The sequence below is a fragment of the Varroa destructor genome, unplaced genomic scaffold (genome assembly GCF_002443255.2).
Source record: "Varroa destructor unplaced genomic scaffold, Vdes_3.0 BEIS01000006.1, whole genome shotgun sequence".
NCBI classification, from domain to species: Eukaryota; Metazoa; Arthropoda; class Arachnida; order Mesostigmata; family Varroidae; genus Varroa; species Varroa destructor.
Genome location: NW_019211459.1, coordinates 871,488 through 898,603, shown reverse-complemented (window position 1 = coordinate 898,603; position 27,116 = coordinate 871,488). Strand labels below are relative to the sequence as shown.

Sequence of the window (27,116 nt, the reverse complement as noted above, 5' to 3'; positions counted from 1 at the left end):
CTCGGAAAGTAGGGGCGAAACCTTTCAGCCCAAGGCTTTAATTGCTGGCCGGTGGGATCATACGCATCCGCACGAACGCCATTATTTAGTCTTATAGGAGCCAAGATGCCATTGTCGTTTCCAATCGGTTTCAACTCGTGAGCCACCTGGAAGGGCCACATCGGCCGTAGCTTGGAAACTAGTGTTCGTACGCTGGCACAGAGATCATTCGTTGTCATTCATCCAGGTAATGCCAGTCATGTTCATCCCTCGTATTTGATTATCTATCTTATTACTATTTTACTATATTAAGTATTAGAATAGCAGCGGTGAATTGTCCGTGTTCAAATGTAGCGTATATCTGCTGCTTTTTGAAATTTTTACATTACACTAATGTGAAAGAAACATGTTCATACATTTTAATATGTATAAAACGTTTGTAAGGCAAACTTAAGCGCTGTATGCACTCTGCCGGGAGTCACGCTATCGAATAGAAATGATACCAGGCTTAATCCAATCGCCTCGAACAGACGTGAAGCAGACTTAAATTATTAATATTGCTCACTAAATTATATATTGCATAGAAACTACGGAACGATCTTTTGAAAATTATGACATGTCCTTTCATTATTCTTATTAGTACTATCCCAGTGACTGGTTAAATCCAAACTAATTCATGGTTCCTGCTCGCAGTAGGCTCATCTCTCTCCAGCGAAACGGATATTTGTTAGAGTACGTAACGGTTTCAAGATCTATGCTGTAACAAGCCTTCCATTGAATTACCAGCTACGTGTTCCGTAGGAAATTCCGTTTTTACTTCCGTCAAAACAATTATTACTCATGTATAATTCTGTAAATTGGTATTCATATTTACTGAAACTGTGTAAAATAAATTAATTATTTCTAGCAGCTTTCAATGCCGTTTCAACAATGAGTTCAGAACAGAAAAAATGTAAAAGCAAAATACAGCTTCTCGGAATTGAATTTGTTCCGCGGTTTGCCGAATTAACGATTTAAATGTTGGTGCTATCGAATAAATTGTGCGAGCTGAACTCAATGCTAAAAAATAATCGTCAAAACAACATACTATGGCGGCAATTTATCTCTATTTGTGCGGGCAAAGTCGAGCCGAAAAAATTTAACAAAGCTTTTTTTAAATAAATCATAGCTACCTTGGTAATCTGGTTGGGTCTGTAGCGGAAAATGATAACGCCGCCTGACACAATAAGGTAGGCCGAGAGCGTGCCAATCGACATCATTTCGACCAGTGTATCGATGTCCAGAATGACAGCAAGGATAGCGGCCAGAAGAGAGAATACGTACATTGATATCAGAGGGATCTGACTCTTGGCAGCCACCTTGCCAAAGATCCTAGATGTCATAAAACGTCAAAAATAGGCACTGTGATTTATTGACGGAAAAAGGACATCGAATGGATGGATAACTGTCGTCACAGCGACGAGCCAACGACTCCAGGCAGATAGGCCTCTAAGTTACAGTAGAGCTATTACAATATAGTAGAATCCTTGTATCGACTCACCCATGAATAAGGCCGTCGTCCGCCATAGCGTACGCTATTCGAGTAAGCGCATAGAGGGTTCCGATAAGCACCGTCGACATTCCGGCCAAGGCGCCAATCGTGACAAGAATCTCCGCCCACACAACGCCTAAAAGATATATGCATATATAAAAAGAATAGCTTATGTAAGCAACGAGCTTCCACTTTATGATATACAGCAATGGAGTTTTGTGTGTACATAATAAAAATGTGCCCCCTGACAGGTTTGGATAACGTTACTACATTAATGATAGTACGAGGGCATGATTGAAGGTTCTAAACAAACTGTTGTATTTAACTATAGGTTGGTTTAGGGATGGCTTCGTTATATGTTCAAGCCGAAATAAACGACGGAACGTGAATGAATACCAGCTGTCAGAAATTCAGATGGTTAGGCAAGATGAACCAGCATCCTTAACGCATTCACCACAACGACTTTGAAATCTGGCTTAAAGAGCTCTTCCGGTACGTTAAAGAGAAGGACTTGTTTTAGTTCGGGACGATCAAAGTCGCACCGCAACCAACCTTTAGCGGCGAGAGCGGCCGGCAAACCAGAACGCGACGAAATCTCCGTGTAATTTACCATGAGAGTAAGCGTTGCCGATACAGCGATGTACAAAACCGTTACCAGTCCCATTGAACAAAACGTGGCTACTGGTAGTGATCTGCCCAATGAAACGTGAACATCGAAACAGCAAAAGCTCACAATCAACAAAGAACTAAGTAGCAAAATACAAACAGTAAGTATTACTACGACAATACCAGGTAACTTATTATATTAGCTAGGTATTATTAAAGGAGCAGCATTGATATCTACTTTGCGGCCGATTTGGTTAACGGGGCTTTGTCATCTCGAAGCAGAACTGTCAGAACAAATCGGCGATCGTATCGAAAGAGATCTTGGCATTTTTCCCATGAATCGATAGACACTTGTTGACTCTGACGGTAAAAATCTATTACAAGTGGTTTAAGGAAACGTAGCGCGTTTTCTTTCTGTTAATCATTTTACATCTCTGTTACTCCCCGAGAATACACTGATGTGACTGGCTGAACCATGAATGGCGGGCGTCGAAAGGTACCTTTGGGGATTTCTAGCCTCCTCGCCGGCGGCAGCAATGGCGTCGAAGCCAACGTAGGCGAAAAAGCACGTCGCCGATGCACTAAGCACCCCACTCATTTTGAAGGGCATGAAGCCACCTGTAATGTCGGACCATGTTACGTATGTGCATAGTGGCTGATCATGCATCGTTCGAAAGTCAGCTTTCGGCTAGTAGTTCCCTTGTGGCAGCTGAAGGTTCAGCTTAACGTCAATTTACTCCGTGGACTTTACTCAATATCAAAACATTACTATCCGAAAAAACAGAGCGGTACGCACGGGTTGTAGGATTTGTCCAGTTGTTAATATCGGCGAAATATCCTCCCACACAGATAATGACGAGAAGTACGGCAATATTAATGATGCAGAGTATGTTGTTTAGCCACGATGTTGCCTATAAGAGTACGCACGCTTCTCTGATGTCATCGCCGTCATATATTAGCGTCATAGCTCAAATCAGAACAGAAAATACGTGCCTGTGAACGTGAACAGTTAAGTCGAGACCCTACAAAGTTTCGTAACAGGCGTGTCAATCTAGCGCAACAAAGAGCCCTCAATAGATGGTTTACGCATTGTGTCATTACTATCGAAATTTGCATATTATTCCGTATGAATGGAAGAAGCTCATTTTTTGTCCGACTGTGTTGTTTGTTATCACTCGTCACCATTGTAATCTGCTACTCTGACGGACGTAGTGCAATGGTGTTTTTCTCCGGAAAGTCCTGAAAAATGCTTCATTAATGCCACCTAATTAGAATGGGCAGTGTTCCAAACTGGGCCAAAACTACTATAGGGAAATGTACAATCTAGGAACGACCTCGGATGTCCACTACTAGTTTTCTTTATTTTTGGGCGTTTCTTAGCCCTGCTCCTGATCGGTAATGAACTGTGACCGCGGTGCCATCGAACGTCATAATCGCAGTTGTGAAAAGACGATAAGACCCGAACCTGTACGCCAATGGACATGAACACAACGTATAAGACAATAACGACGAATGCGAGAAAATCTGGATGCTCGGAAAGTAGATATCCGCCCATTTTGCCGATGTTCTCGATTAACCATTGACGAATTACGCCGCCGCACAGGTTGTCGATGTAGTCACTGCACGCACGTGCAACAGCCGAAATACCTGAGTTAGTCACAGAAACCACACCAGCGTTTAGCCGCTTGTCGAAAACCTGATGACTAATTGAACAACTATGAAACAACAATGTAATAGATAGCGGTGTTATGTTTACGTACTGGAAAAAATGGTATCTAGTCCTCGTAAAAGTTCAATGATGCGCTGCTCCGTGGATCTGGCACGCCCGCTCATCGTTGAACCGTTGCACATCCCAATCAATTTGATAGCACGGGTGCCCGTAATATAGAGTAGCGAACTGATAGTATTTCTAAACATACTAACACATGCATTGCAGCAAATACGCAGGAAGGTACGTACCGATGACATTTTCAAGGAGAACGTTCCAGCCGACGAAAAAGGCCCAAAATTCACCAACGCTAAGAAAAATGAGGCAATATTATTAAAAGGAAACCTAACTACTCAAAAAAAGAAAACCAAAAAAAAGTCCAAGACTGCACTTTCTGTTTACTATTAGTCTGCGAAACGGGTGAACTGAGAATTTGTTCAGCTGGAAGAAATTACTGCAACTGAAGAAATAGCTTTAGGTGCACAACAAGCTAAAACCCAAATGAACATATATGACAAATCAGCCGTTGCTCACCCTCGCCTTGCCTAAAATGGTCTTCTCCTCGAATTTGTGGATCCGCATTTATAACTAAAATAACTGAAGATGAAACCGTTCTTTTAAAGATACCTGAAGTAGGAGTACGAATAAGCCGATCCTGCACGAGGAAATTTCACACCGAACTCTGCGTAGGCAAGTGCTGCTAATAGACTTGCTACGCCGGCGATAAGATACGATATAATAATTGCTGGACCTATTGATCAAGTATGAAAAGGACATCATTAGATCAGCTTGATAGCTTCATCTACTATTTGGAACAATTACAGTCTCTGCCGACCGCGTTGTTCCTATCGGTTGGCCCCGGTGCGCAGGGGTGGATAAGTGGTTATTCTGAAAATTAGAGGCTGGTTTGCGTAAAATGAGCACGTAATAGACGCGGCATCGTTAAGCCGAATTTCTTCTGTTAAATTGAATACCAAACATGATCTAAATTGATTTGTGAGTCGTGTCTGAAAAAGGCCCAAGGTCAAAAATATGTTGAAAATGTATTCCTAACGAGGTCTCGGCACATGAGTAAACAGAATTATTCTGTTCTAGTTAAGGCATTGCACGATGGTCGGTCGCACGTAGCGGAAATGTATGCATACTCCGATAACCCGCTGCCACGTGATTTCAGTTAGCTCCTACAGCAAGTCCTTCACCTCAATATCCATGTGTTTCATATTATAGAATACTGGTTATCATTTAATAGACACTATTCACCGTTCGCTTAGAACTACTCAAGTCGAATCAGCGGATACGTCTCGCTCTATAGTAGATAATCATAATGGAGAAACGGGCCACTTATTGATATAGAACGCAAACAAACAGACGCTAATCCGAGTGTGTTTCTACCGTCGCAGCTGTCAAGCGCCGTTATCACAAATGAGGTGATCCGTGTCAGACGACTTGATACGCTCACGTTACCATCAAAAACTAGGGGCACTCCATTACGGCAGCGATCGCGCCCTACGTGAAGCACCACGTAGCGGTGTTCGCAAGCAAACGCTTTTTTCATAGACAAAATGAATCAACTTAATAGTCGATTCCTCGACTGTTTCGGGGAGCGTGCTTTTCCAAATTGTAATTTTATGTGTCATACATTCATATGGAAAAGGAAAATGGGCGGATAGCTGCGTGAGGCGTTACGCAGGCAAGACTGATACCGTGTTGAAGCATCTAATGAATGAATTTTCTAAAGAATGCTCCCTATGGATTACGCACATATCTGAAGCGCCAGACACCGTTGTCCTTCAGTATGTTATTACTTGTTTAATTTTAGTTAAATTGGCTTCATTTCCGCTCTGCAACTAGAGAGCCTATTGTCTATGATGTACGTCTGTTTTGTTAACTAAGAACTAGAGTTTTATGCGAAAGATCTATATGTCGGTTTGCGTTGCGTATGGACACGAAATGTGTCCTAGCTAGAAGACTTGGAAAAAGTGACCGGCGCCAGATTTGTACAGTCATCAAGTAAAAGTAGATCGTTTTATCGGCTACTGTGTAGTTACGCTATAGAAGTGTATGACAGAGAGAAAATATAAAAGCATAGCGTAGAGACTATAGCGGGGCGTTTAGGGCAGTCTCGTGGAAAAGTCTATACGCGCGGCAAGATCCAGCTACGAAATATATAGATATCAAAAATCGAACAGAATACGAGAAGCCTGTTAATATGCAAAGGAATTATAAAAAAGAAATCTATGATACATTACAAACATGCTTTCGTTCCAAAAAAGCCCAACATATAAGGATTGTGGACTCACCGGCAGTTTGTCGAGCAACACTGGGTGTTAGCACGTAGATCCCTGAACCCATCATATGGCCAATTCCCAGTAAGGTGATATCGAGCGTACTAAGACATCTAGCGTCACCCATATACATGGAACAAGGCCGAGTAGAAAAAAACTCATTACCTACAATACATTATAATATCCAACGGAGCAAGGCTGCAAAAAAAAACTAATAATCCAGTCTGTATTAAGTTAACTTAAAAGCCGGCGCATAGGTACTCGGAATAATCCACCATTTCTAATTTTCAGCTGCTTAAATAACAAGTAGATATTAAAATCAATATGAAGCATCTTGGTGACTTCATTTACTACTAATCTAATACTATACATCCTTGTGCTGCGTCGAATTTTAACAGTAATTGTGGTTACAATAGGTAAACGTCTAATTTTGAGACAATTCTTCGCAGCACCATGCGAATAAAATAGTAGTCTCGGGCATGTTTTACCAACCGTTTTAGGTTCGTTACCATATGGTCCTCTTCCATATGCTTTTTACGTGTGAGCTTAGCAATAAACGTCGACATCATTGTGGCGGGTTTACGTTGCTTGATTTCAATGGACAAATTTCAGGGGACTCCGAGACCGAGAGAGAATGGCGGTATGCCTGAAAAACTTTTCCACATTTGTCAAATAGGTAACAAAAAAATTGATTAGACAATAGTATCATTTTGTAGAGTTGTCCTATCTTCGTGACAGGAAAGGCTGTGGACGTTACCTTTCGATTAGTTAAGATGCTAGCTTTCGTAGCAAGGCCCTACATGGACGTTGACAAGCATGGCGTTTGTTATGCTGACTGCACAGTTTATTCGATTTATGATAACTGGGAGTGACCCATAGTTTATGGTAAAAGCTAAAAAAGCTCCGCGTATCGACTTAGAACATGGCGATTTGAGCGTTTCAGTGCTATCTGTCTATACATGGACCTGCGTAGCCCAGGACTCGAAATGTCCTTCGTCCACCTCCACGAATTTTCTCTCTTTGGCGGTAGCTTAGATTAAAGTCCGAGATCTAGAAGTAGCCGGGTCGACAACAGCCACACTTACTACGTACAAATTATCTCGGTTTTCTGCAATGCTCCTATGAAATTTAGGTGTGAGATCCCGATTCTTCTGGCAAGCGACCATTTGTCTGTATCTTCTCTAGGTAGTAGACAGGTTATTTGCATGGCGAGCCATCAGGTATTTGTGCTGTTCAATTTTAGTGCTGCTTCTACTAGTAATAATCACGCTGGTGCATTATACCAGTAAAATAACATTATTTTTCCTTTTTTTCCGAAAAGAAAAACAAATTCAACCGTTTAGAATAACAACCGTCGAATGTTAAATTGTACAGCGCGCGAATATAACTCTATTGTCGCTAACCAGCGAAACGGATATCGAGTGATATAGAAAAAGTGGTTTAGCGGCAGAAGGCTATTTAAGGTCCTAAAGTTGTCATAAAATTAAATATTTATTACAGATTTACGTCACGTGAAACGTACAGATAAAAATGCGTTTGCATTTTGATTCAGACGCGAGAGTCCCGAATTTTCTTGATTACGTATGTGGGCAGAAAAGGCCATGCCAAAGGAATTGGGCTAGTCTATACAATTTCTGCGTAGATGATTGATATTTAAGTGTTAAAAATGCTTCTGAACAGCAAACGTATAATACGATTGATAGACGTACTTTCTGCGTAATGTGTCTTTGTTTAAGAATGTGAGAAAAGTTGGCGTTTATACACACATTATCATAGTAGAGCGCTACACGTAAGCTTCACCCCGCCAACGTTTGGCTCTACTTGCATGAAGCCAATTATATTTACGAAGTATAGCTAAAAGGCCACTGTACAAATCGTCGCCACTTATGCCATCCAAACGTTGATAATAACTAGTGAGAATGAATTGTCGGTTGAATTATATCAACAGAGACCATGGCATATTGTAAACCTTAGATAACGATTTACCGTTGGAACATTTTGTAACGTAATATAGAACAGTATATACATATATATATATATATATATATATATATATGTTATTAAAAAAAAACTCTCATAGACAAACGACACTCATCTTCGTTTATTACTTTTCGTACCAGAAGAAAGTTAGTTTCTTCTAGAACAAGGCGGCAAATTCATTATGGCGAAACACAACGCGTGGCCTTTGGAACTTGCACAAACGTCAACTATCACCTAACCTTTCGGCGCTGGACGAATCTATATAAAAATGAAAGACTTTCTTTCTTACTTTAAATTAACGGTCTATGCTATGACCAGTTTTTACGCGGCTTCTAAATAATCCGAGGATTATTTTTATAAGGCCAACCTTAATAGGGTAGAAAATTTTGAGACTTGGAAATTTATGAAGCTATTCCAGGAAGCTATTTTTGGCGCACTGACGTTTTTCATACAGAAATTAACAGTCATTTTAGAACGGAGAACATCAATTGCCAATTGGGTCGTCCAGCGAATGATTAGTCTTTTTGAACTCTGTGCGCTTTTTGACATTTTTTGAACGTTTTCGCCGCTTTGAGCCTTCGCATTTTGGAGTTTTTTTTGGCCTGTTATCGGCTCAAAACTTAATTCCATTGGAATTTTTTTGTGGGAGCAACACTTTAGTAAAGTTTACGTCTGTGAATATAACTTAAGGCACAGCTACTCGTCAGAAGTTATTTGAGTATAAAATAGAGAATATTTCGAAGACGACTAGTGAACGGTTTAAGTCTCACAGCTGAATCTATAATCGCGACGAAGTGTGATTATGTTGAGTTTTTTTTTGAAGTATCTATTTTTCCCGAGCTACAGATGTCCAGAAATTATAGAGAGTATTTAGGCGTTCAGAAGAGATTACTGCTAGGTACCGTCACAAGTAGGAGTAGTTGAAAAAAACGATACAATGAGCAGGAATACGAGGCTAATATAGCTTAAAATCGATACTGTTTCCGGCCTGAAGTGGCTAGTTCGAACAGTACAAATATAATATATGTTTTGTTTGCACTTACAACATTATATATGTGCTAATTTGCTGTGGGCTTTAAAGCTGCTGTTCTGAACGAAGTTGTCAGAAGTGAAAGCGAGCTTGGCTAACAAAAAAAGATATACCGGATTGGCTAGAAATGAATGCCACTAGGACTATCGCCGGCCGATGGAATGAATACTTCTTCACTGGCCTTCAAAATTCAAATACGCTAGTCAATGGCTAGGTCAGTATGATGTGTGTCGCTGGAATATATGTAGAGTATATCGAGCACGTAATAGGTTAAGTGGGCAAAACTACAAATTCTGATTTCGTTTGATCAGGCGAATGCCTGATCGGGGCCGAACGACCTAAACTGCGCCGATTGAGATCTAACTAGCTAGATGAGTGGTTCGTTCGATCAGCTGCTCATGATAAACGAAAAAGGTGTTCGAACTAGACATGCCAAAAACAAAAAGGGATTTTGTTTTTGGTTGATTCCACTGAGGAAACTCTTATAAGAAGCTGTTGAATTTTCAGCTAAACTACAAGAAATTCTTCAGATATGAGGGCAAGAAAGATATTGGCATAAAGTATTCCCTCGGACTGTTACTGGACTATACTAAGCCATTGTTTGAGCAGTTTCACTGCCGAGCGAGTCACGGCCGATTTGAACCAGCCGAAACGACTTGAGGGGAATATGAAGTAACGCAGTGACTATTTTAGGTTGCAGGAATAGACACGGTTTCTATTTGAAGCCCGCGATTGTGGACCGGCTAAGCTAATGTGCATTAAATTCGGATTTAAATAGGATATCCGCAAACTCTAAGGACAATGAATGAGAATTGTCAATGCCAGTGTTTGTACCATCAGGTCGGTACTATTCATTGGCTCAGAGAGATTACCTCTAAACGCCCCTTTTACACGACTTGTCTGGGTTGCAGTTTGTAGTCGACAAATCAAATGGGTTAATTCGCTGATGTGGTATTTCAAACTATCCTTTAGTAATTTTGTGTTCTTCCTGCTTCTCTCAAAGATCGTCAAAGCAACTCATCATAGTGCCTGTTGACCACACTGTGTGTCGAATAATTTTTCTGCCCTATATTACATTTAATCAATTCAGGATGAGCAGGAATTTAGTAATCTAAGAGGCAAAACGTTAGCGTCACAGATGGGTCCGAAGTACTTCCTTCGTCATCCGCTTGTATTTATTGAAATTTTATAGGTATGAATTTTTTGACAGCTAAGGTAACACACTCATTGAACCTTTATTCAGAACCGACAATAGGTTATACGCTAGAAGAGCCGTACCTTGAGGGATCTCAATAGAAAATTGCATTAATTCTAGACTTAAGTTCACAAAAGAAAATATATTCGATGCACATATAAAAAAAGAGCTTATTGGCTTATGAAACATTTTATCCAACGCTGGCTGCCCAGTAAAATGATATAAAAAAAAGTTACAAGACACCTGTACTCTATAGGGAAGTGTAGAAGGACCCTAAAGCGTTTAAAGCTAAAAAAATGTCAGAGCGCTCAGTGAAATAACTTTCTGGTTAGATTAAGTTACCTTTGGAACTAATATTTCGTCTTAAAAAAAAGGTATCACTTTATTCATGCAGCCATAAGACACACAAAGGGTCCGACCCTATCAAGATGAGGAATTAGAGCTCGTGCTCTAACTCTGACTCTCAATAGAACAGAAGTAGCAAAAGAAATATAATTAAATATTTAGAAAATAAAGGACGGCCTTACTTAGCCGTTAAGAGTCCTAGCTCGCTATAATCTCAATTTATATCAATATGCCATCTTCTGCATTTGTTTCAAATGATCAAGTAGTAGCTAAGCGTGGGCCATACAAGCTTAACGAATGCGTAGGGTACACATAAAACATTGTTACAGCTCGAGGAAGTAGAAATTTTACGGCCGCTGCGTCATATTTGTACAAACATCTGTACGTGATCGTGCTATCAGTCGAAATAGATGAATTTTTAGTTTCATTTGTCCGTTTCCATTGAGAGTGATAAAAAAAATTCTACTATGCCGCTTAGTAGACAAGATTAGGGACAATGCGAAAGAGAAAAAGAGGTAGATTTATATGATAGAAATAGTAGGCGATACAAAACGCGGCGCCCGTAGAGTTGACATGCTTTGTCTGGAACAAAAAGGACCAGAAACACGAGAGCGTCTTGCCCCTACTCGAGTAAAACTACGGCAGTTCTGGAGTCGCACAGAGGACAATTTCCTGGAGAGCAAACGACGACACCGCGAAAGTTGCTGAACGCGGTGCGCATACTTCGACAACGGCTGTCACAATTCATTTGTCTACCTTTGTAGAAAGAGGCGGGCGTCTTGCGAAGGCGACGCGTCTGCTGCTAGGCAACGCTACGGCGGCCTGCGTTTCAGTCGAGAGTAGAGACAAAAGGCAGCCAGACAGAATCGGCGTATATTCTATTTGGTAGTAAGCCAAGCTTTAGGGAACACTCGGTGGCATATGTAGCTGCCCTTGATTCAGCAGAGAAATCAACGACACATCTCAAGCAGATTAGCTTAAGTACCACGACAAACGACGTAACTGGATTAACTGTTGCTGAGATAGAAAATATGTCCGCTTACACACGAATATAGCTAATCTAACAAGCAATACCATACCGCAACGGTACGAACAGACATGAGCCAATCAACAAAACATAGAGTGGTTTTCTTGTATAGGTTTAATCATTAGATTAGGAAAATTTGGCCTATTGATAATAGTACATAGACATTGGTTCGAGTGATAAAAATGAATCAGGTCGAACACATTGTCATCCAATGTCTCTGTATCGTGTTTGGTACGGAGACGCGCATGCCTATAGTTAGAGTGAGTTCAGTCTGGTCGAATAGGTCACCTTTACAGGTACCGCTTTTGGTGGCAGTGGTTATTTCCCAATAGCAAGGTAAAACAATCAACCATATTGAAAACTCTATGCAGACAAAATTTTACCAGGAATTGCTTCTTCTTCCATTGCATGACTCCTTTGACTAATTAGCTAGTCGGACTCGGGTTGAACGTTACGCTATCGAGCGAGGACGGTTTATAATACGAATTATAGCAGCGGAAACGCACGTCTTGCGAAATTTTAGCTACGGGTCACCGAAACCGAATGCTTTCTCCAGCTGAGAATTACCGTTCGTCTTCGAACGTTGGTGTTCCGATTATATTAGATGTTACTTTATTGCCTGTCCCATAACAACGCGCGGTTGTACTTGACCTCACGGGTACGATTTTTCTAGATTCAAACTAGAAAAATAGAGCTTCCTCTCTGGTAGGTTAAATAGCGTTTACTCAAGAAAATGGACTATAGCAAACCGCCAGCCCGGCATATGGAAGATATATTTCTTCGAAGATACTTCACCAATGAGAAATTGAGCTGAACCCCATTGCGTCCATCGAGTAATGATGACAATAGCTGAAATTTAAGCCACAAGCATATACTACGTACGTGTGGAATACAGGACCGGAGTTAAAAAGCCTTCCTGTCCCTAACGAATCAGCTTGGTTTCGGCTATGAAGTAGATAGCATATGTTCTACCTAAACCTTTCAGGTAAATAGGTCAGAGCCGTTTTTGGTAAGTTAGAAAGCTGACATTTTTTTTCGTTTGCATATATATATATATAGCGCTCAGCGCTACATGCTTAATGTGACGAAAAAGTGCCAGCGGGTTTTTACCGCAGCAAAAACTATACACACAAAACAGTTAATGACTGTTTATTGTGCAGTTATCGAATGTAGAACTGCATCGTGTAGCAATCGCTTTATCATTTGCCACAACGCAAACCCTGCCATATATTGTATTCTCTAATTTAGATCGCTGATACGAATAATCTACTAGGTTCGATCCCGTGAGTTGACACGTATAGGTCGAGTTTTCGTGACGGAAATTCAAGGATCTTTCTTTATCAACAGCATCAAAGTGTCTCTAGCTTGTTTGGTCAGTATAGAATTTTAAAATTCGCTATGTCTTGGGCTTTTCGTATAGATATCACAGTTTCACGATGAATTCTTGAAACTTGTCAAATTTCAAAGAGAGTGTTATTTGTAGAGTACTAGTAGTACTCTTTGCTAAACAATAGAACGGCCTGGCACTAGAATTTGTAAGCAAGTCTTTAGAACGTGTGACGATATCCTTCCTGCGGTCCTGGAAAACGCACTGGCATTATGACAATTGCGAACGTAGATTACGTGACGGTAAGACCTCGGAAGGATCTGACGGCTGAACATCACTGCCGCTACGGCAAAACTACCTTTTTCAAGGTGCATTAGGACAAGCTTAGCGTCTTGCCTGCTGACGCTGTAGCTTGGTGTTCTTCATTGATGTATAAGCAAGTCGAAATCGAACTTTCCTTAAGCTTTGAGCGTAACAAACACAATAGCCTTTGTGGACTTCTTTTCTTTGAATAGAAACTTGCACAGCCACAAAGACCTCTAATTTTAATTGGGAGCGCTTTGTGCTCGTTTGTATATCTTCAGGGCCAATTAATAGGAATGAGTTTCCAAAAACGAGGTAAGTGGCTTCGACTTCCGAGTCTTTATGAAATTTAATTGTTGTACAATATTAAATATAAATTATTTCAAAATGCGATCATAAACGTTTACCAAACAAACATATTGTAGAAATAACAAAAAGCGAGTTAATTACCACATCTTTCTAGCCAGCGTAATCTCTTTTAAAATGAACAAAGCTTACTTACACAACGCCTTTTGAGCACTGGAGATGCATTTGTCTAAGTAGGCCGATTTGATTGCTGACAATAAACAGTAGGTAAGCCACCGCAGGAAATTCATGAGATAACTAGAAGCTTGAATTTTCAGCCTAAACGTGACATATCTATGGGCAACCCAATGATCGCCGCCCAGATACTGCATTGCAAGTATAATTTATATCATATATATATATATCGTAATGATATATGCAAGCTACACTGGAGCAAATCAGATCTATATAACCAATATTTTCATTGAAAAGTACGTTTGGTGGGTGGCGTAAGTTAAATTCTCCTTTTTCCCAGAGAAGTAGACGTACGGTAAATTTTTTTTCCCCGCTAACATGTTACAGAGACGATGAAGAAAACAAATTACTTCGGCAATTAGCAAATGGCTCATAGCGCGCTTGTAACTTCTCACAGTTAGATCAGTCATTATTTTTGGTAAGTTTTAGCGCCGCTCACGATCAGATACATTATAAACAATAAACGTCTGCTTTTAACATGGTCATAGTAGTGTTGCATTGCATTGAACAATTGCACATTGCACACATGTAGTGTGTAACGTAATGAGCATCTTTCGATAGCTGCAGTAGAGATCTTATCACATGTCGACTGCCCTGAACGGGTCTTTGATTTTGCGTATGTTATACTACAAAGTGAGGATTAGCATCTAAAAGGATACCAGGACAAGGTACTCTTAATCATTGCGATCCGTCTTACTTACAAGCAAGGACTACCTTATTCCTTATCATACACTCTATGGTGTCACTTGGATCATTGTTCTTCGTACAGGGCCGATACAAACGTGTCCTGTATACAAAAGAATATCCGAAATACTGAGTCCTAGCTGCGCATCCGCATTTCACGATATGAATTAGGTTTACAACAAAAGATACAGGGTCGTACTTTAATGCAACTCAACTATCCGATAACGAGTGCGCATGGCGGTTTCGAACGTTTCCCTTACGTCTAGCTGCCTTCATTCACTTCGTAGAAGCATCAATAGAGGTCAAGGTTTGTCAATTTTATACATTACAGCAAATGGGAATCGTCAAAAACTTATATGTTGTCCTTTTTTTACATGCTTTAGCCAATAGCACCTGACTTTATCTTTATATAGCGCCCCTCGTATATACCAATACGTACATTACATGCCTAGTCTATCAAAGGAACTATTTTAGACGCGAAGAGCTAGCGTGTACTTTTACCGCATTTTATGGCTATTATATTATTGAGAACAATTATTATTCATTGATCAAGCGGTTACGTTCAGTCGTCAGCGGAAATATAACACTGAAGATCTTGGATGATTCTGGGACAAAGCTAGCACACCAGACGTATTCTGGCTGACAAATAAAACGACGAATAGATGCTTTCGATTGTTTTATTTCGATATTAACAAACAAAAAAATTGCTTAATTATTCTCTTCTGCTATTCTATGTATGGAACTCGTCTATTTACAGATATAATGATGACCGAAAATAACTCGTTTTTAAAATGTTTATATTACGAAAAACCAACATGCCCATGATCTCGAGTTCAGATCACTACCATTATGCAGAATATAATAGTTTTCAAAAGCATCCAGTGAATTAGCTCTCTCCAGTGCTCCTAAAAAACACGTTACAGTCTCTATAATACGTATGAAGCTTTTAAGTGGTTACGTCATTTCATTCTGGTTAGCGTTTTTATCGTTAATGGCACATACTTTTTACGAGAACCTGACACGCGCTAGGCAGTCTAATTGGGCATATCATGAAGAGGCCAAGAATATGCCTTAGCTAAGGAGAACAACGCGAGGCTTACCTACTAATGACTCTTCTAGGTTTGATGAACCCCTTTCGATGATCATGACCAACTTGACAATATATTTCATTTTTATAAGCCGTTCGTATTGCGTGTTGTGAAAGCCTACCAGCATCGAACTCTACTATAATCTGTAAAATGAATAGAAGTAAGCTCGACAATCATATAGTGCTAGACCAACTGGGCGTACTTTTGGGCCAATCATAGAAGTTAGCACATTGAACATGTTATCGTGGATTGTCGACCGATGGACTCGTTTTGAATAATTCTAGCTTCTAAAGCTTAGGAACCCTTTTTTTTTTTTTTTTTTTTACGTAAGTTAAAAGCACTATCCACTGAAGCACCGACCTAACTTCTAAGGTTATGAATCAAAAACGTGACCTGTCAAGCACTCGGCGTCCATTAATACAATATGAATATCGGCGCTCTGAATGCTGAAAAGCCTGCCCAAAGTTCGACTTTTAATAAACGTGCTAGGTTTTTAGAAAAGTGCAAAAAAAGGAATGATTCATAAATTTACTGATGAGAAACTCGTAAATTGGCAGTTTCACATCACATGTTGGCCTACTCATCTCTTCTATAGCAAGATTACTGCAACAGAGGATAAATTGTTACTATAAAGCATGAAAAATAAATAAATTGGGAAGTATCAAGTTAGACCAGCGTCATCTAGGCCTCTGAGCATATATCTGTGCGTCAAAGGAACGAAATGTTCTTTTGCTTACCTCGTTGTAGACGTTGAGTTTTCAGCGAAAGATTACCGCGACCGGGAAGACTCCCGTTATCGTTTTCACCTAGGCAAGCAAGTTGAAACCAACGAATATCAAGCACAAATTGTAGATAGTTCTTAGGCACACAGAGATCTGCTATTTTGCAAGTAATCTCCAATCATTCCCGAATAATGAAAGGATAAAAAAAGCTCCAGGAGAAGTCAAACAAATGAAGCCAAAGCAGAGAGCTTTACATACTATAACAGATTCGTCTTGCGAACTCCTTGTATAGTAGTTTGTTTCGTGTGGCTGTCAGTGACGATGGTGTGGTTCCATCATCAGGAGATTAAATGTGAAGATCCAGTGAGAACATTTGCAAAAATGTTTGGTCGGTAAAAATCGTCGTCTAGGTGGCACGATAGAGATTACGGCAAGATGCGGTTAATAACGCTTGCTCAGCCACTGACCACATCCACAACGCCACAGCAGCAGTAGTAGCACGAGTGCAGCCTCGCCTTATAGGCAGCGACGGCTTCGGAGTCTCACGTACGAAGCTTGGGTTGTGGTAATGACGCGCAAGCCGCCTTCTTGGAGCACGCACGTTAGATTCTGACAGCTGGTCACCGACGGGGTTTCAACTGTGGTGTCAACTATCTGTTATAGATCTACTAACCACTGAACGAGAAATAGTCGGGCCAGACTCGGTATCTCTTTATTTGATATGATCTTCTTTTTAGGTTCTTGGCTTCTTAACGCCGTTACCCTACCCTGGCTTTGCCCATCCCTGCTAGACGCTTGGCGTCTCCGTCTTGTGAATCTTCTCAAGCCTAGTCCTCTTAGCGGTCTGTAAAGCTAGTCCATGGGTACTAGATTGTAAGATTCTAAGGATTTAGTGATTGTCTAAATTTACGAACGCCTTGAAACGTAGGTTAATGCTCAGTACTTTTGAAAGTTGTCCACCTCATCTGTCATTAGTGTAGCGTCGTTTTTACAATTATTTCTTTGTTTATTCTCACAGGCTCTACTCATATAGCTAACAATAAACGCGACGGTTGCTCTCTGCAAGGGAACTAACTGCCGGGCCAAAAAATTCAAATTTTGGTACCACCACGATACACGACGAGATTAAGCTGACCGTGGATCTGAAGCAAGGGTGGTGCCTAGCGTTCGTAGCACACTCGAAATCAGCGGGAATCTTTACGTTACTTGGACCGTAAACGTAGATAACACTATGCAGTAGAACGATCCTACTGCACGCACCTATGGCTATGTTAGCATTGAGGGGATGTTTGCCTGCGCGGATTCTATTCAAGTATTTCGCAGAGTAGCCTGAATCTTGTAGAAAATATACGAACAAATAATTAACGGCTGTCTTGGCAGTGTGGGTTGGCGTCTTTTGCAGATTGTCACAAACCTGTCAGGTGCGCGACTCCGATGCATCTGCCAGATCAGTTCCAAGCGACTGAGAGCAACAGTACAACGCAGTAACCGGCCTGTTGGCCTGTGTTCTGGCGCATAGGCGCGCTGTTGCGGACAACGAGAGATGAGACGGCGCGTGTTCAGAGAGCTGAGTTGCTCTGCAGTGGATGGATGTGCACGGATAATCGACAAAACAGTTGTGGGCAGTCGCAGTCTGCGTCGATACGAACCGACGTTGGATGTTGACACGGGTAAGCACAGCTGTCGCTTTTAGGTGGCAGGTTTTCCCACTCGAACGACGGCGCTAGCTCAGCTCTAGTTGGCCCTGCTGTTTTCGGGTCGGCCACGAGTGTTAGCTGTATTCCCGTAATTGTTGTAGTGTCGCTCAAACTGGGCTGATTCTGTGGGCGCTTGGCTGCGTTATTGAGAGGGATGATTACCTCCAGAAACGATGGAAAGAGGAGCGCGCTTTATAGGCGATTTCGAGGTCTGTCCTTGACAAGCCATTGGGCTGCAGCAGTAATAGAGGTAGTAACGACGGTGGCCGCAAAAGGCCGCCAACAGCACGGGATAGCTGGAGAAGAGGAGAGCATGGCCCGTCCTCTCCTGGCGACTCCAAGCAAAGAGGACACGAGCGTTTTCGACGAACGAACGCGTTGAAGACATCAGAAGAAATATTACTCAACTCTATGTACGAATCAAGATTATTCCTACAAACGACGACAAATCGACGCCGAAGCTATGCGTTGGACCTTATCTGTCATCGTAAGCTTCTCGCTTCGCTGAATCTTATCACCCCACTATCACATGTATGTAGGTAGCTCTTCTTCGAGTCCGGAAGTATAGGTCAAGAAAAAATCGAAATGTTGCTTATCAGCTATGAAATGTGTGGTGATAATTATTTGGAGCTGCTATAATGCGATATCGAACTGCCCTATTCAAAACTTACTACTGTTTGAAACCTGCATCAGTTGCTAGCTATACAGGCGATCATTTTTCCCAATAGAGATTCACATTATGATCTAATTTCTAGTATAGCGCAATCCTACATAAAAAGCGAGAGACCTGGGGGGAATTCTGAGAGAAATTACTACTTCAAACAACTCTTTACAGCAAAAGTATCCGTTACCTTCAGTAAAACGGTACTGACTTAAAAATAAAATGTTTCTATCTAAATTGTATCAACAACCTCGTATCCGTCTGCTACCGATTAACTGTAGGCCCGTCAGACTATATAGTGTACAAAGCATACTTTCATTTTGCAGTGGACTATCAGCGCGGACAGTTCGGTAGCGAGATGACACACAAAAGCTAACAAGAAGCCCTTTCAGCAACTATACATCAAATCTACATTCACTGCGGTGTACAGTATACATTCAAATAAATGACTACTGAAATAAGCATTACAGACACACAGATAGATATGTCCTTGTACAAGCTTCAGACTGTACACGTAGACCGTTGGGCTATTCCACTGCCCGCGATACATGTGAAATAGTAACAAATAACCGTCATGGTCTACATACTATATACCCCAGCCTGCAATACATTTTATAGGTCATATTCAAATCAACAACCTTTTTTTTAACTGATTCGTCCTCTGAGACGGTTCTCTCCGCTTTATTTGCATTGATGAGTAGTATCCAAAACATCGAATGTGACGTCTGTCATCGAAATGATCGCCTTAACTATTCAATGACATCGAACGGCAGCTGCAAGGCTCTCGTAGCCCCTGGCCTTAGATATGGCCCTTAGTTAAACTGTGCTATTAGCATATCCGGAGGCTCGCCTAAAGATCCTAGCATACAAATCATGCTTTTCACATAAATTAAGGATCTGACACATTTCCATTACGCAATTACTTGTTAATTGAGCTTCAAGGGTCGTAACACATTTAGTGGCTTCTTAAGGACATCTATTCCGTTCAGACGTAAAACCAGACTTTATCATATCTTAATGACGACGCTTGAAATCATTTGATCGATAAAGTAGTACTATTTAGGTAGGTAACAGTACACGTCAAACAGATTTCGCCATATAGGGCCAAAAAAAATAGTGAAATGACTGAGTCTGAGGAAGTGAGTAGTCCCGTGGTTTAGGACCGATTTCACAATCATAAGTGTGCGGTCTTTTTGCAATTTCCACATTTTCCAGAGTTTCCACATTTAAAGTAGTTAAAGTTTGTCTCGCTATCACCTTTTCATGCTGTTCCAACGGGTCAAGGTCAGGATTCTCTTGATTGGAAAAGATCACACTGCCCGGCTAATTTCATGTGGCAAGTTTTGTTTATGCCCCTTGTTACCCCTCTAGCAATTACTTGACACGATGCAGAAGTAAACTAGCTTATTGAAAAAAGTCTATGATATCACTGGAACAAACTCAGATGCAATGTGTCTAGGTTTGTCTAGCATCGTACGCAGAAATATGGGCCTGGGTAGAGCGCCAAAGCTTTTTTAGGCAAGAAATAACAGCTCAAGCATTGAAAACATTTGTACAGGTAGAAAAGTCAAACTATTTTCACCTTTATTCGGCTAAAAACGCCAACGCTTGACTTTATAGACTACTGATATCTTGTATTACTCTGCCTTTATTATCTAGACCATTTACTCGGTCAGACTGCACAGATTATTATCCTTGCCTTGCCTGAGTTCAATTTTACCAATGAGCACTTTATGCATACATAATGCGGAATTGGGTATGCGAACTTTTCTACCCGGCTGAATCGTTCATTTGACCTTCTAGAAGGCTTTGATAATAATGAAAGTAGTGATAATAAATTGTGGGCTGGTAGACTATTTCGCAAATTCACTGCGAGTCGTGAAGACTGCGATAGAAATAAGAATCGATCGCACCACATTGTGTAGAGCATTTTGGCTACGAAGTGTATGTATAACTTGTTAATTAAATTTCGACTGTGATTAAAAAAGGAAGCAAGGCTTCAATCATCGCAATAATCGACGTTATGATCTTATATCACTCCCGAATCGAAATAGTCAGAGGCGCATTTACTAACGTCTCAGTTTCTGAAAACCGTGCTCTGACCAACAGAGGGCGTATCGGCTTAAGTCACTGGCAGTTTGAGGGAGCCAAGCGTTTGAGGTGCGAGCAATACGCCAGAATTTCCTAATCCCTAGCTCTAGGATGGGTACTCGCATCTCTAAAGCTACATAAAAGCAAACGTCATCGAACAATAATTGAATCACTTAGCCGATAAACAGTTTTTCTTCTTGTAGTTGAATCTTCCAACTTAATGAAAATTAACATTAACATCGTATTGTATAACAAGCAGCCTTTTTCGGTTTAGAAAAAATAGATGACTTTTTTTCTCAAGTCAATACTACTTGTCTAGAATGAATCATAAGGTGCTTTGGATTGAAGTGGAAAACCCAGATCGCATCGCCACTAATTATTTGGCGCACACAATGACCTTTTTAACCCACTTTACATGGCGATTGTAAAGCAGCAGACTTATGCCAATTCGTCTACCTAACGGACCCCACGTTCCTGTTTCCAGTATTTTTCTGCATAGCACACAGAAAGACAAGCTGTCCTGAAATTGTTTGTCAAGTTATTATAAACTGATCGGCAAGTCCGTACTGAGTTCCAGTGGCCAATGGAAATGATAATTATGAAACATTTCGGGACGTTGAGGCCGGAAACCTTTATCCAGAGAGAAACCTTTTCTATGAAATCTGACAAACTGAGTTCAATTATGGGTTCAATTAATACATTGACTCGAATTGTATTCATTTGAATCTGAAAAATCAGAAGCATACGCTATCTGAAGTAGCTCGTTTGTATCTTTATTTCGACGTTTATTACGCGTGTACCAGTAGACATAAACCATAAATGGCTCTAAGTAAGAGTAAGACAGAATTCAATCGCGAAGCGAAATAGTTTTCTGAGCATAAGCACTGAAGTGACTAAAGCCTTCATTCAAAAAAAAAAAACAAAAAATTCATTTGTACCTAGTATTTATCAGGTGTACAAATTATATTGTAGTTATTTATCAATAAAACGATTTGTCGTTTCCGGTCTTAAAGGCAGTATCTGGCTTTTACTGGCGACAAAACCCGTCATGATCAAAACAAGAGTGAACAGAATCCTATAAAAATCAGATGCAAGATTGTAAACTCTATTTTCCAATCTACGCCACATTGTATATGTTTTCTATTTCATAAGCTATTTTGCAGCTAAGTAGACCCAAAAAAATAAGCTTTCTTTTATACCCTTTTTATCGGTATGTATTTTAAGTCATTCCACACGCTGATCAACGATTTGTGCAAATAATCATCAATTTTATTTGGCACCATTTGATAAATATTTGATTTATCCTAATGTTTTTTCCAAAAATAACTAATGTCGAGAAGTGTATTCCGTTATTAGGGCATAGCTAACATTTGTGACCCCTAAGCGTGCCCTAAGCAAATATCTGGGTTTGTTCCTTTGACTATTCCGTTTCAAAAGTTTTACTTATTAATAGGCAAAGGTTCATTTGTTTTCAGCGACGTTTTCGAATGGGATTGTAAAAAGCACATAACATATTATTGTGTAGCATTTATGAGCGTCTCTAGCTGACCTGACAAAATCGTGAAAGTTTGATTGTAGACATACCCTTATCAATTCCGTACACTGTATTAAATGGAAGTTACATTGACTAATTAGCGCTATCATAAGGCTATCATAGTGATAATATTCAGTAATTAAATGAATATCTATTAAACATGATTCCGTGATCTGCTAAATCTGTACATGCGTCTATGCGCAGGTTATGTTTGAAGTTTGAGCAAAAGGCTAGAAAGAAAACTTTGTCAATTAAATCTCAATATCTAGATTAGTTTTTTTTCTGATAGCTAGCACGTTCACACCAGTTACAGTGACCCGCAGAGACAGCCAAGTAACCGAAAAGAAGGGCAACCACGAACACAGACGGACAGACACAGGCCGAGATAGACACGGACGCAGGTAGCCAAATGCAGACCGACGCACAAGTTAATTTTTTTTTATATGCTCAGTTAGACTGTACTTCAACAAATCCCAATGACGAAGTTCGGGGACCCCGTCTTAAACTGTACCCGCGCCTGTTTTTGGCTACCCTATCTGATTTGCCTGCTACAAGCAGTACGTTCCTATAGTTGCTACGCACGGAAATTTTTGCCACCTTGCTTACACGCTGTCGAGTTTCAGATTTGGCAAATGTTTAGCGGACATCATGCTGTATGACATTTAAGAAATTTAAATTCTGCGTACTTTGGACATGTCCGCTCAAACTAGCGCGCTTTTCAACAATAAAACACGGGTCACCGTGGTGCTAGGAAGGTATGTCAAACAAAATTCAAACTAGAGTTCGAACGGATAATACGATCCGCAGGCGCAATGCAAACAGAGAGATGGGGGGCATCGGTCGACGAAAAAGAGCACCTAAGCGAAGCGTGCAGGGAGATCGACCCAGGCTAGGTCGGACGCCAAAACAATATCAGACCAGTCACACAATTGCTCTGAGGTTCGATACCAAACCTTTTCGAAATCACCAGCTACTATAGAGAAATGCAAAGAGGGCGCCCTGATCAAGATAATCATTGTGCTCTACCGCCTTACATGTTATGAGGTCGTAGTAAACGACAACGCACCAGTCAGGGTCCCCATAGTCATTAACGTTGGTGATCACCTGCCTCAAAAGCAAGGAATAGTTCGTTTCCCGTTTTGACCATAAATTTACTAGAACGAACGTACACATTGTCAAAACGGATATTTTTAGACGTCAACTTTTCCCACATGAACAGTGAGGTTCTTTGAATGAACAGGGGTTGCTGAGGTCGCTTTTCGATTAGCCTACGAATCTTCCCATGGACCTGATACCGAGTTCGATTTTACTTCACACAACCTCAGAGACTTGATTGAATAGGTCTGTGTATGACATGTGATCTTGCTGCACCCGCTGCTGTCACCATCGAATTTAACAACAACATGTTTCCTTCTGTTTTGTGCTTTGTCATCGTGTCCTCGTTTAGGGTCGGCAGTGTATCGTATACTTTACGGTTCGAGGTATCTCGATCCCATAGTCCATCGCTGCACGAGGCTGCTGCCCGCCTATTTCAGCGTGGATCAGCTCGCTTTCCTGCATAACTGTCGTATCTTCATTCGGGGTATCGGCCATTGTACGTACATATCGTTACACAGCTTACCGTCACGCACAAAAGCAGCGAGCTAGAAGTTCTACATCAGATTCAGCAATTTTTCTTATTCAACAAACCCTCTGACACGCATGCACCTCGAAGGCGGTGACCTTTTCGCTTTCCTATTACGCATTCGTGAACTACCCACATTTTTAGGTAATATCGCTCAACTTATCTCAGTGATTGACATGTCGGGACGGATCCTTTTGCGACGGGCTGGGCCGTGCTATTCATTTCAGCTGAGATGCACTGCGACCTAGATCAGCGACAACTTTTCTGCGTTTTGCATAGCCTTAAATAAGACTGACAAGCGATACCTGCCACCTGAACTTGCCTCAATGTTACGAATGACTGTCATCTTCGTCCCATGGATACTGCCACGAGTGTTTTCGAAGCCACAAAATGTTCTACAGTAAATAGCAATATGATTTTCATGTATGCACACGGTTATACCTTTCAGCTATATAATGCGTTACATCGTAGTTCTCATCTTATTACGCGACATGGCTGAGGTACTGAATTCTCGAATTCTCTCTTCAAACAGTTGCCCCTGCTGGCCAGGGAGCCTCTACTAGGCACGATCCAGAAAACCCGTTTGTCGCTCATGTTCGGAAATCGAGGGCCGCCTACAACTTTCAGAACAATTGCCTTCAAGCAATTGACAACTTGAGACCAATGCTGCCCCCGACATGGTTTGGCACATACTGCAGGATATTCGCCGGATAGACCTTTGAGCGGAAATGTTTCATAGTACGCGCAAAAGCGCTTCATATAGAAGTCAAATGGAAACCTTTCATTCTTCATTCCTGAACGTATTTAGGTTAAAACTGAGCCCCAAGAATTCATACACACTTAATACTACTATAATACATTTAGTGATCACAGCTTAACAATGCAGCTGAGATGTAAAAAACGACACTATGATCTACTAACGCCGATTTTATATTTACAGAGGATGATATTTTTCGAAATTCTGTCAACTATAAGAACGTCGAGTGTAACTGAAATGAGACACATCCTATAGACCCGGCTGTAAAAACCTACTTTATTACCTACTTTAGCAAACCTTCTTTCTTGACCCGAGAATAAAAGCTTTGGGGCCGCTTGTTGGCCTTTCTTTATTAGTGCGAATCCTAGGGACACACTGGGCGAGCACCCCCTAACTACAATGTAGAAAAAGAAATAATGAATCTCATTCTCCCAGTCAGAAGAAGCCAAAAATCTCTGCAAGGATAAAAAAAAAAGTCAGAGCTGCGGGAGTCTATCTTTTAAATCCGAATCCATGTTATGTCTGGAAAAAAGTTGACTCATCATTTATTACTCTGGCCTGATCGTTGGCAGGCTTCACATTGTTGGTGGGCTTTTACATATGGCATTAATATAGCGTACGTTGAATGCTTGTACTATGTTTTATTCCTCTGCTTGTATATTTATGGGCAAATAAACAAAGAAGACTATCGGGCGACAAACACGGTGACATTTACCGATCGTGATGATCGGGCGGCGTCTGTTTTTGTAGCAACTTACTATCGAAGCGCGAAGTCAATTACAGGGACATGCCGTTAGAGGCACACAGAATATGGTCCATACTTCTCATTGACAAAGGTATCAATAAAAAAAGATTCAAAGAGACTGGCTAAGTCTTTTATTTTTTAAACTTTTGTATAAAGTGAGGCGGGGTGGACTATAAACCGCCCAAACAAGCGGCGACTCGATAGTGTTGTAGTATACTAACCTTCACACGACATCAACAATTTGGACTATCAAAGAGCAGTCAGCGAAGTATTTTGACACAAGGCTTACATCCTCACCTCTAAGGGGTACAGTTGACTCAGTCGTTAGAGATTCAAGGCGATCCGAAACGTCGCTTATTCGCTGATCACGTATTGGACGCGCGCGTAAATCATTTCTTTGATCACATCGTCTTATCTGATGAAGCCCATTTTCAATTGAGTATTTATGGTGAATAAACAGAAGTGTCGAATCTGACACCCAGGGATGACTTGTAAAAACAAAAATATTTGCCATATTGTGTGAGAAACAACTAATTTGCTAAATATTATGTTTTCAAGCTGGCTGGTCTTGATGCCTGGTAGTGACATCAGGCGGCCGTCGCAGTCCTGTAGTGACATTGACGCTGGACTATGCAGGGCCGTGACTCAAACAAATCGAGTTATGCAAACGGCCTCTTACATGTAAGGACTGACATCATTTTTCACGCGATTAAATTCCTAGGCTAGGTTTACGTGGAGAATGAAAACACGCAGAGAAACTCGTTCGTCTTTCTTATTTCGAGGTATTCGAATATGATACTAGCTTTTGGTGCATTCTATAGAAAAATGTACCTACGTTCAAAATCCTAATTAAAAAAAAAATTTGCCTTAAGACCCAATCTATATCGAACAGGATGACATAGAGAGAGGCGTCCCATTGGCCCTCACGTCTACTTTTTACATTGCTTAGCCCAGCTTGCGGGCACCCACACTGGGTGTTCAAGCAATTCGCGAAGCAAGAATCGTTTGAGAACATAGAATTTTTATAATGAATGTAAGGAGCATTTAAATAAAACAGCTACCGGTGAAAAACTTCATTTGAGTCGATGTATTCAAGTTTGCTTCCGAAACACCCCGCACACTTTTCATCCGTTCAATTCTAAAGGGATCAATAGATGCTATATTTTGATCCGGGTGTTATAAGTACTTAGATGCAGCAGCAGAGAGTATGTGAAGATTAGAAGACTTAAACAGATCATCGAATCATCGCTTATTTATACAAATTGCTAAAGAAGGTCGTTCGTCAAGTAAGTATAAGTATTTGTATACAATTTGGGCCTTGAACCAGAGAGAATGATGTCTTCTATCCTTAGTATAAAGATGCACTACTGACCCAAGATTTTGAGCTTGGGCCAGTAATGCATCTTCGGTGGAGATACATCATTTAACCAAAATCATTAGTATTTTCATATAGAATCATCAGAACCGTGCATTTTGATAAAAATGCACGGTTGTTAGCATTAAAAAAAAAAGAATTAATAATCTTGTTGAATTTATGCACCTCCGACAGCTTTCTGTATTGAGGTCCTTAGAAAATTCAACGTATATGCAGTGAAAAAGCATTCTAGTATCAGGGCACGCTCAGTAATCATATGTACATATTCTCATAGAACATCAT

At 40.7% G+C, this 27,116-nt stretch overlaps 2 protein-coding genes across 9 annotated transcripts in view; one reads left to right on the top strand and one right to left on the bottom strand.

Moving 5' to 3' along the window:
• Positions 1 to 27,116, bottom strand: part of LOC111252653 (cationic amino acid transporter 4-like) — a 35,003-nt gene that overhangs the window by 6,031 nt on the left and 1,856 nt on the right. Inside the window, exons 1-13 of one of the 7 annotated variants that reach the window (XM_086991916.1) lie at positions 17,765 to 18,462; positions 16,366 to 16,434; positions 6,602 to 6,763; positions 6,125 to 6,222; positions 4,452 to 4,575; positions 4,076 to 4,134; positions 3,582 to 3,763; positions 2,913 to 3,027; positions 2,617 to 2,734; positions 2,063 to 2,202; positions 1,520 to 1,646; positions 1,152 to 1,350; positions 1 to 146 (exon numbers count right to left, since the gene is read on the bottom strand). In XM_086991916.1, coding sequence (XP_086848042.1) covers positions 1 to 146; positions 1,152 to 1,350; positions 1,520 to 1,646; positions 2,063 to 2,202; positions 2,617 to 2,734; positions 2,913 to 3,027; positions 3,582 to 3,763; positions 4,076 to 4,134; positions 4,452 to 4,575; positions 6,125 to 6,222; positions 6,602 to 6,678 — 1,385 coding nt within the window. In that variant the 5' untranslated portion in view covers positions 6,679 to 6,763; positions 16,366 to 16,434; positions 17,765 to 18,462. The other 6 variants (XM_086991917.1, XM_022810886.2, XM_086991914.1 and 3 more) reach the window with 6 other exon arrangements.
• LOC147754712 (uncharacterized) lies at positions 101 to 25,577 on the top strand. Of its 2 annotated transcripts, XM_086991919.1 has the most exons (3): positions 22,714 to 22,890; positions 23,781 to 23,927; positions 24,102 to 25,577. In XM_086991919.1, exons 1-3 carry the CDS (start codon positions 22,743 to 22,745, stop codon positions 24,203 to 24,205), a joined length of 399 nt encoding a protein of 132 aa, XP_086848045.1. In that variant the 5' UTR covers positions 22,714 to 22,742; the 3' UTR covers positions 24,206 to 25,577. The 2 variants fall into 2 exon arrangements, 1 of the variants encoding a protein (XP_086848045.1); XR_015329547.1 differs by lacking the exon at positions 22,714 to 22,890 and adding an exon at positions 101 to 226 and having other exon boundaries at positions 23,781 to 25,577.

Excerpts from the sequence above, each read along its gene's own strand:
- LOC147754712 (XM_086991919.1), top strand. The coding sequence starts at position 22,743 with ATGCAGACCGACGCACAAGTTAATTTTTTTTTATATGCTCAGTTAGAC. Across the intron at positions 22,891-23,780 it reads TGATTTGCCTGCTACAAGCA|GGTCGGCAGTGTATCGTATA; the intron begins GTACGTTCCTAT and ends GTCCTCGTTTAG. Across the intron at positions 23,928-24,101 it reads CATTCGGGGTATCGGCCATT|GTAATATCGCTCAACTTATC; the intron begins GTACGTACATAT and ends CCACATTTTTAG.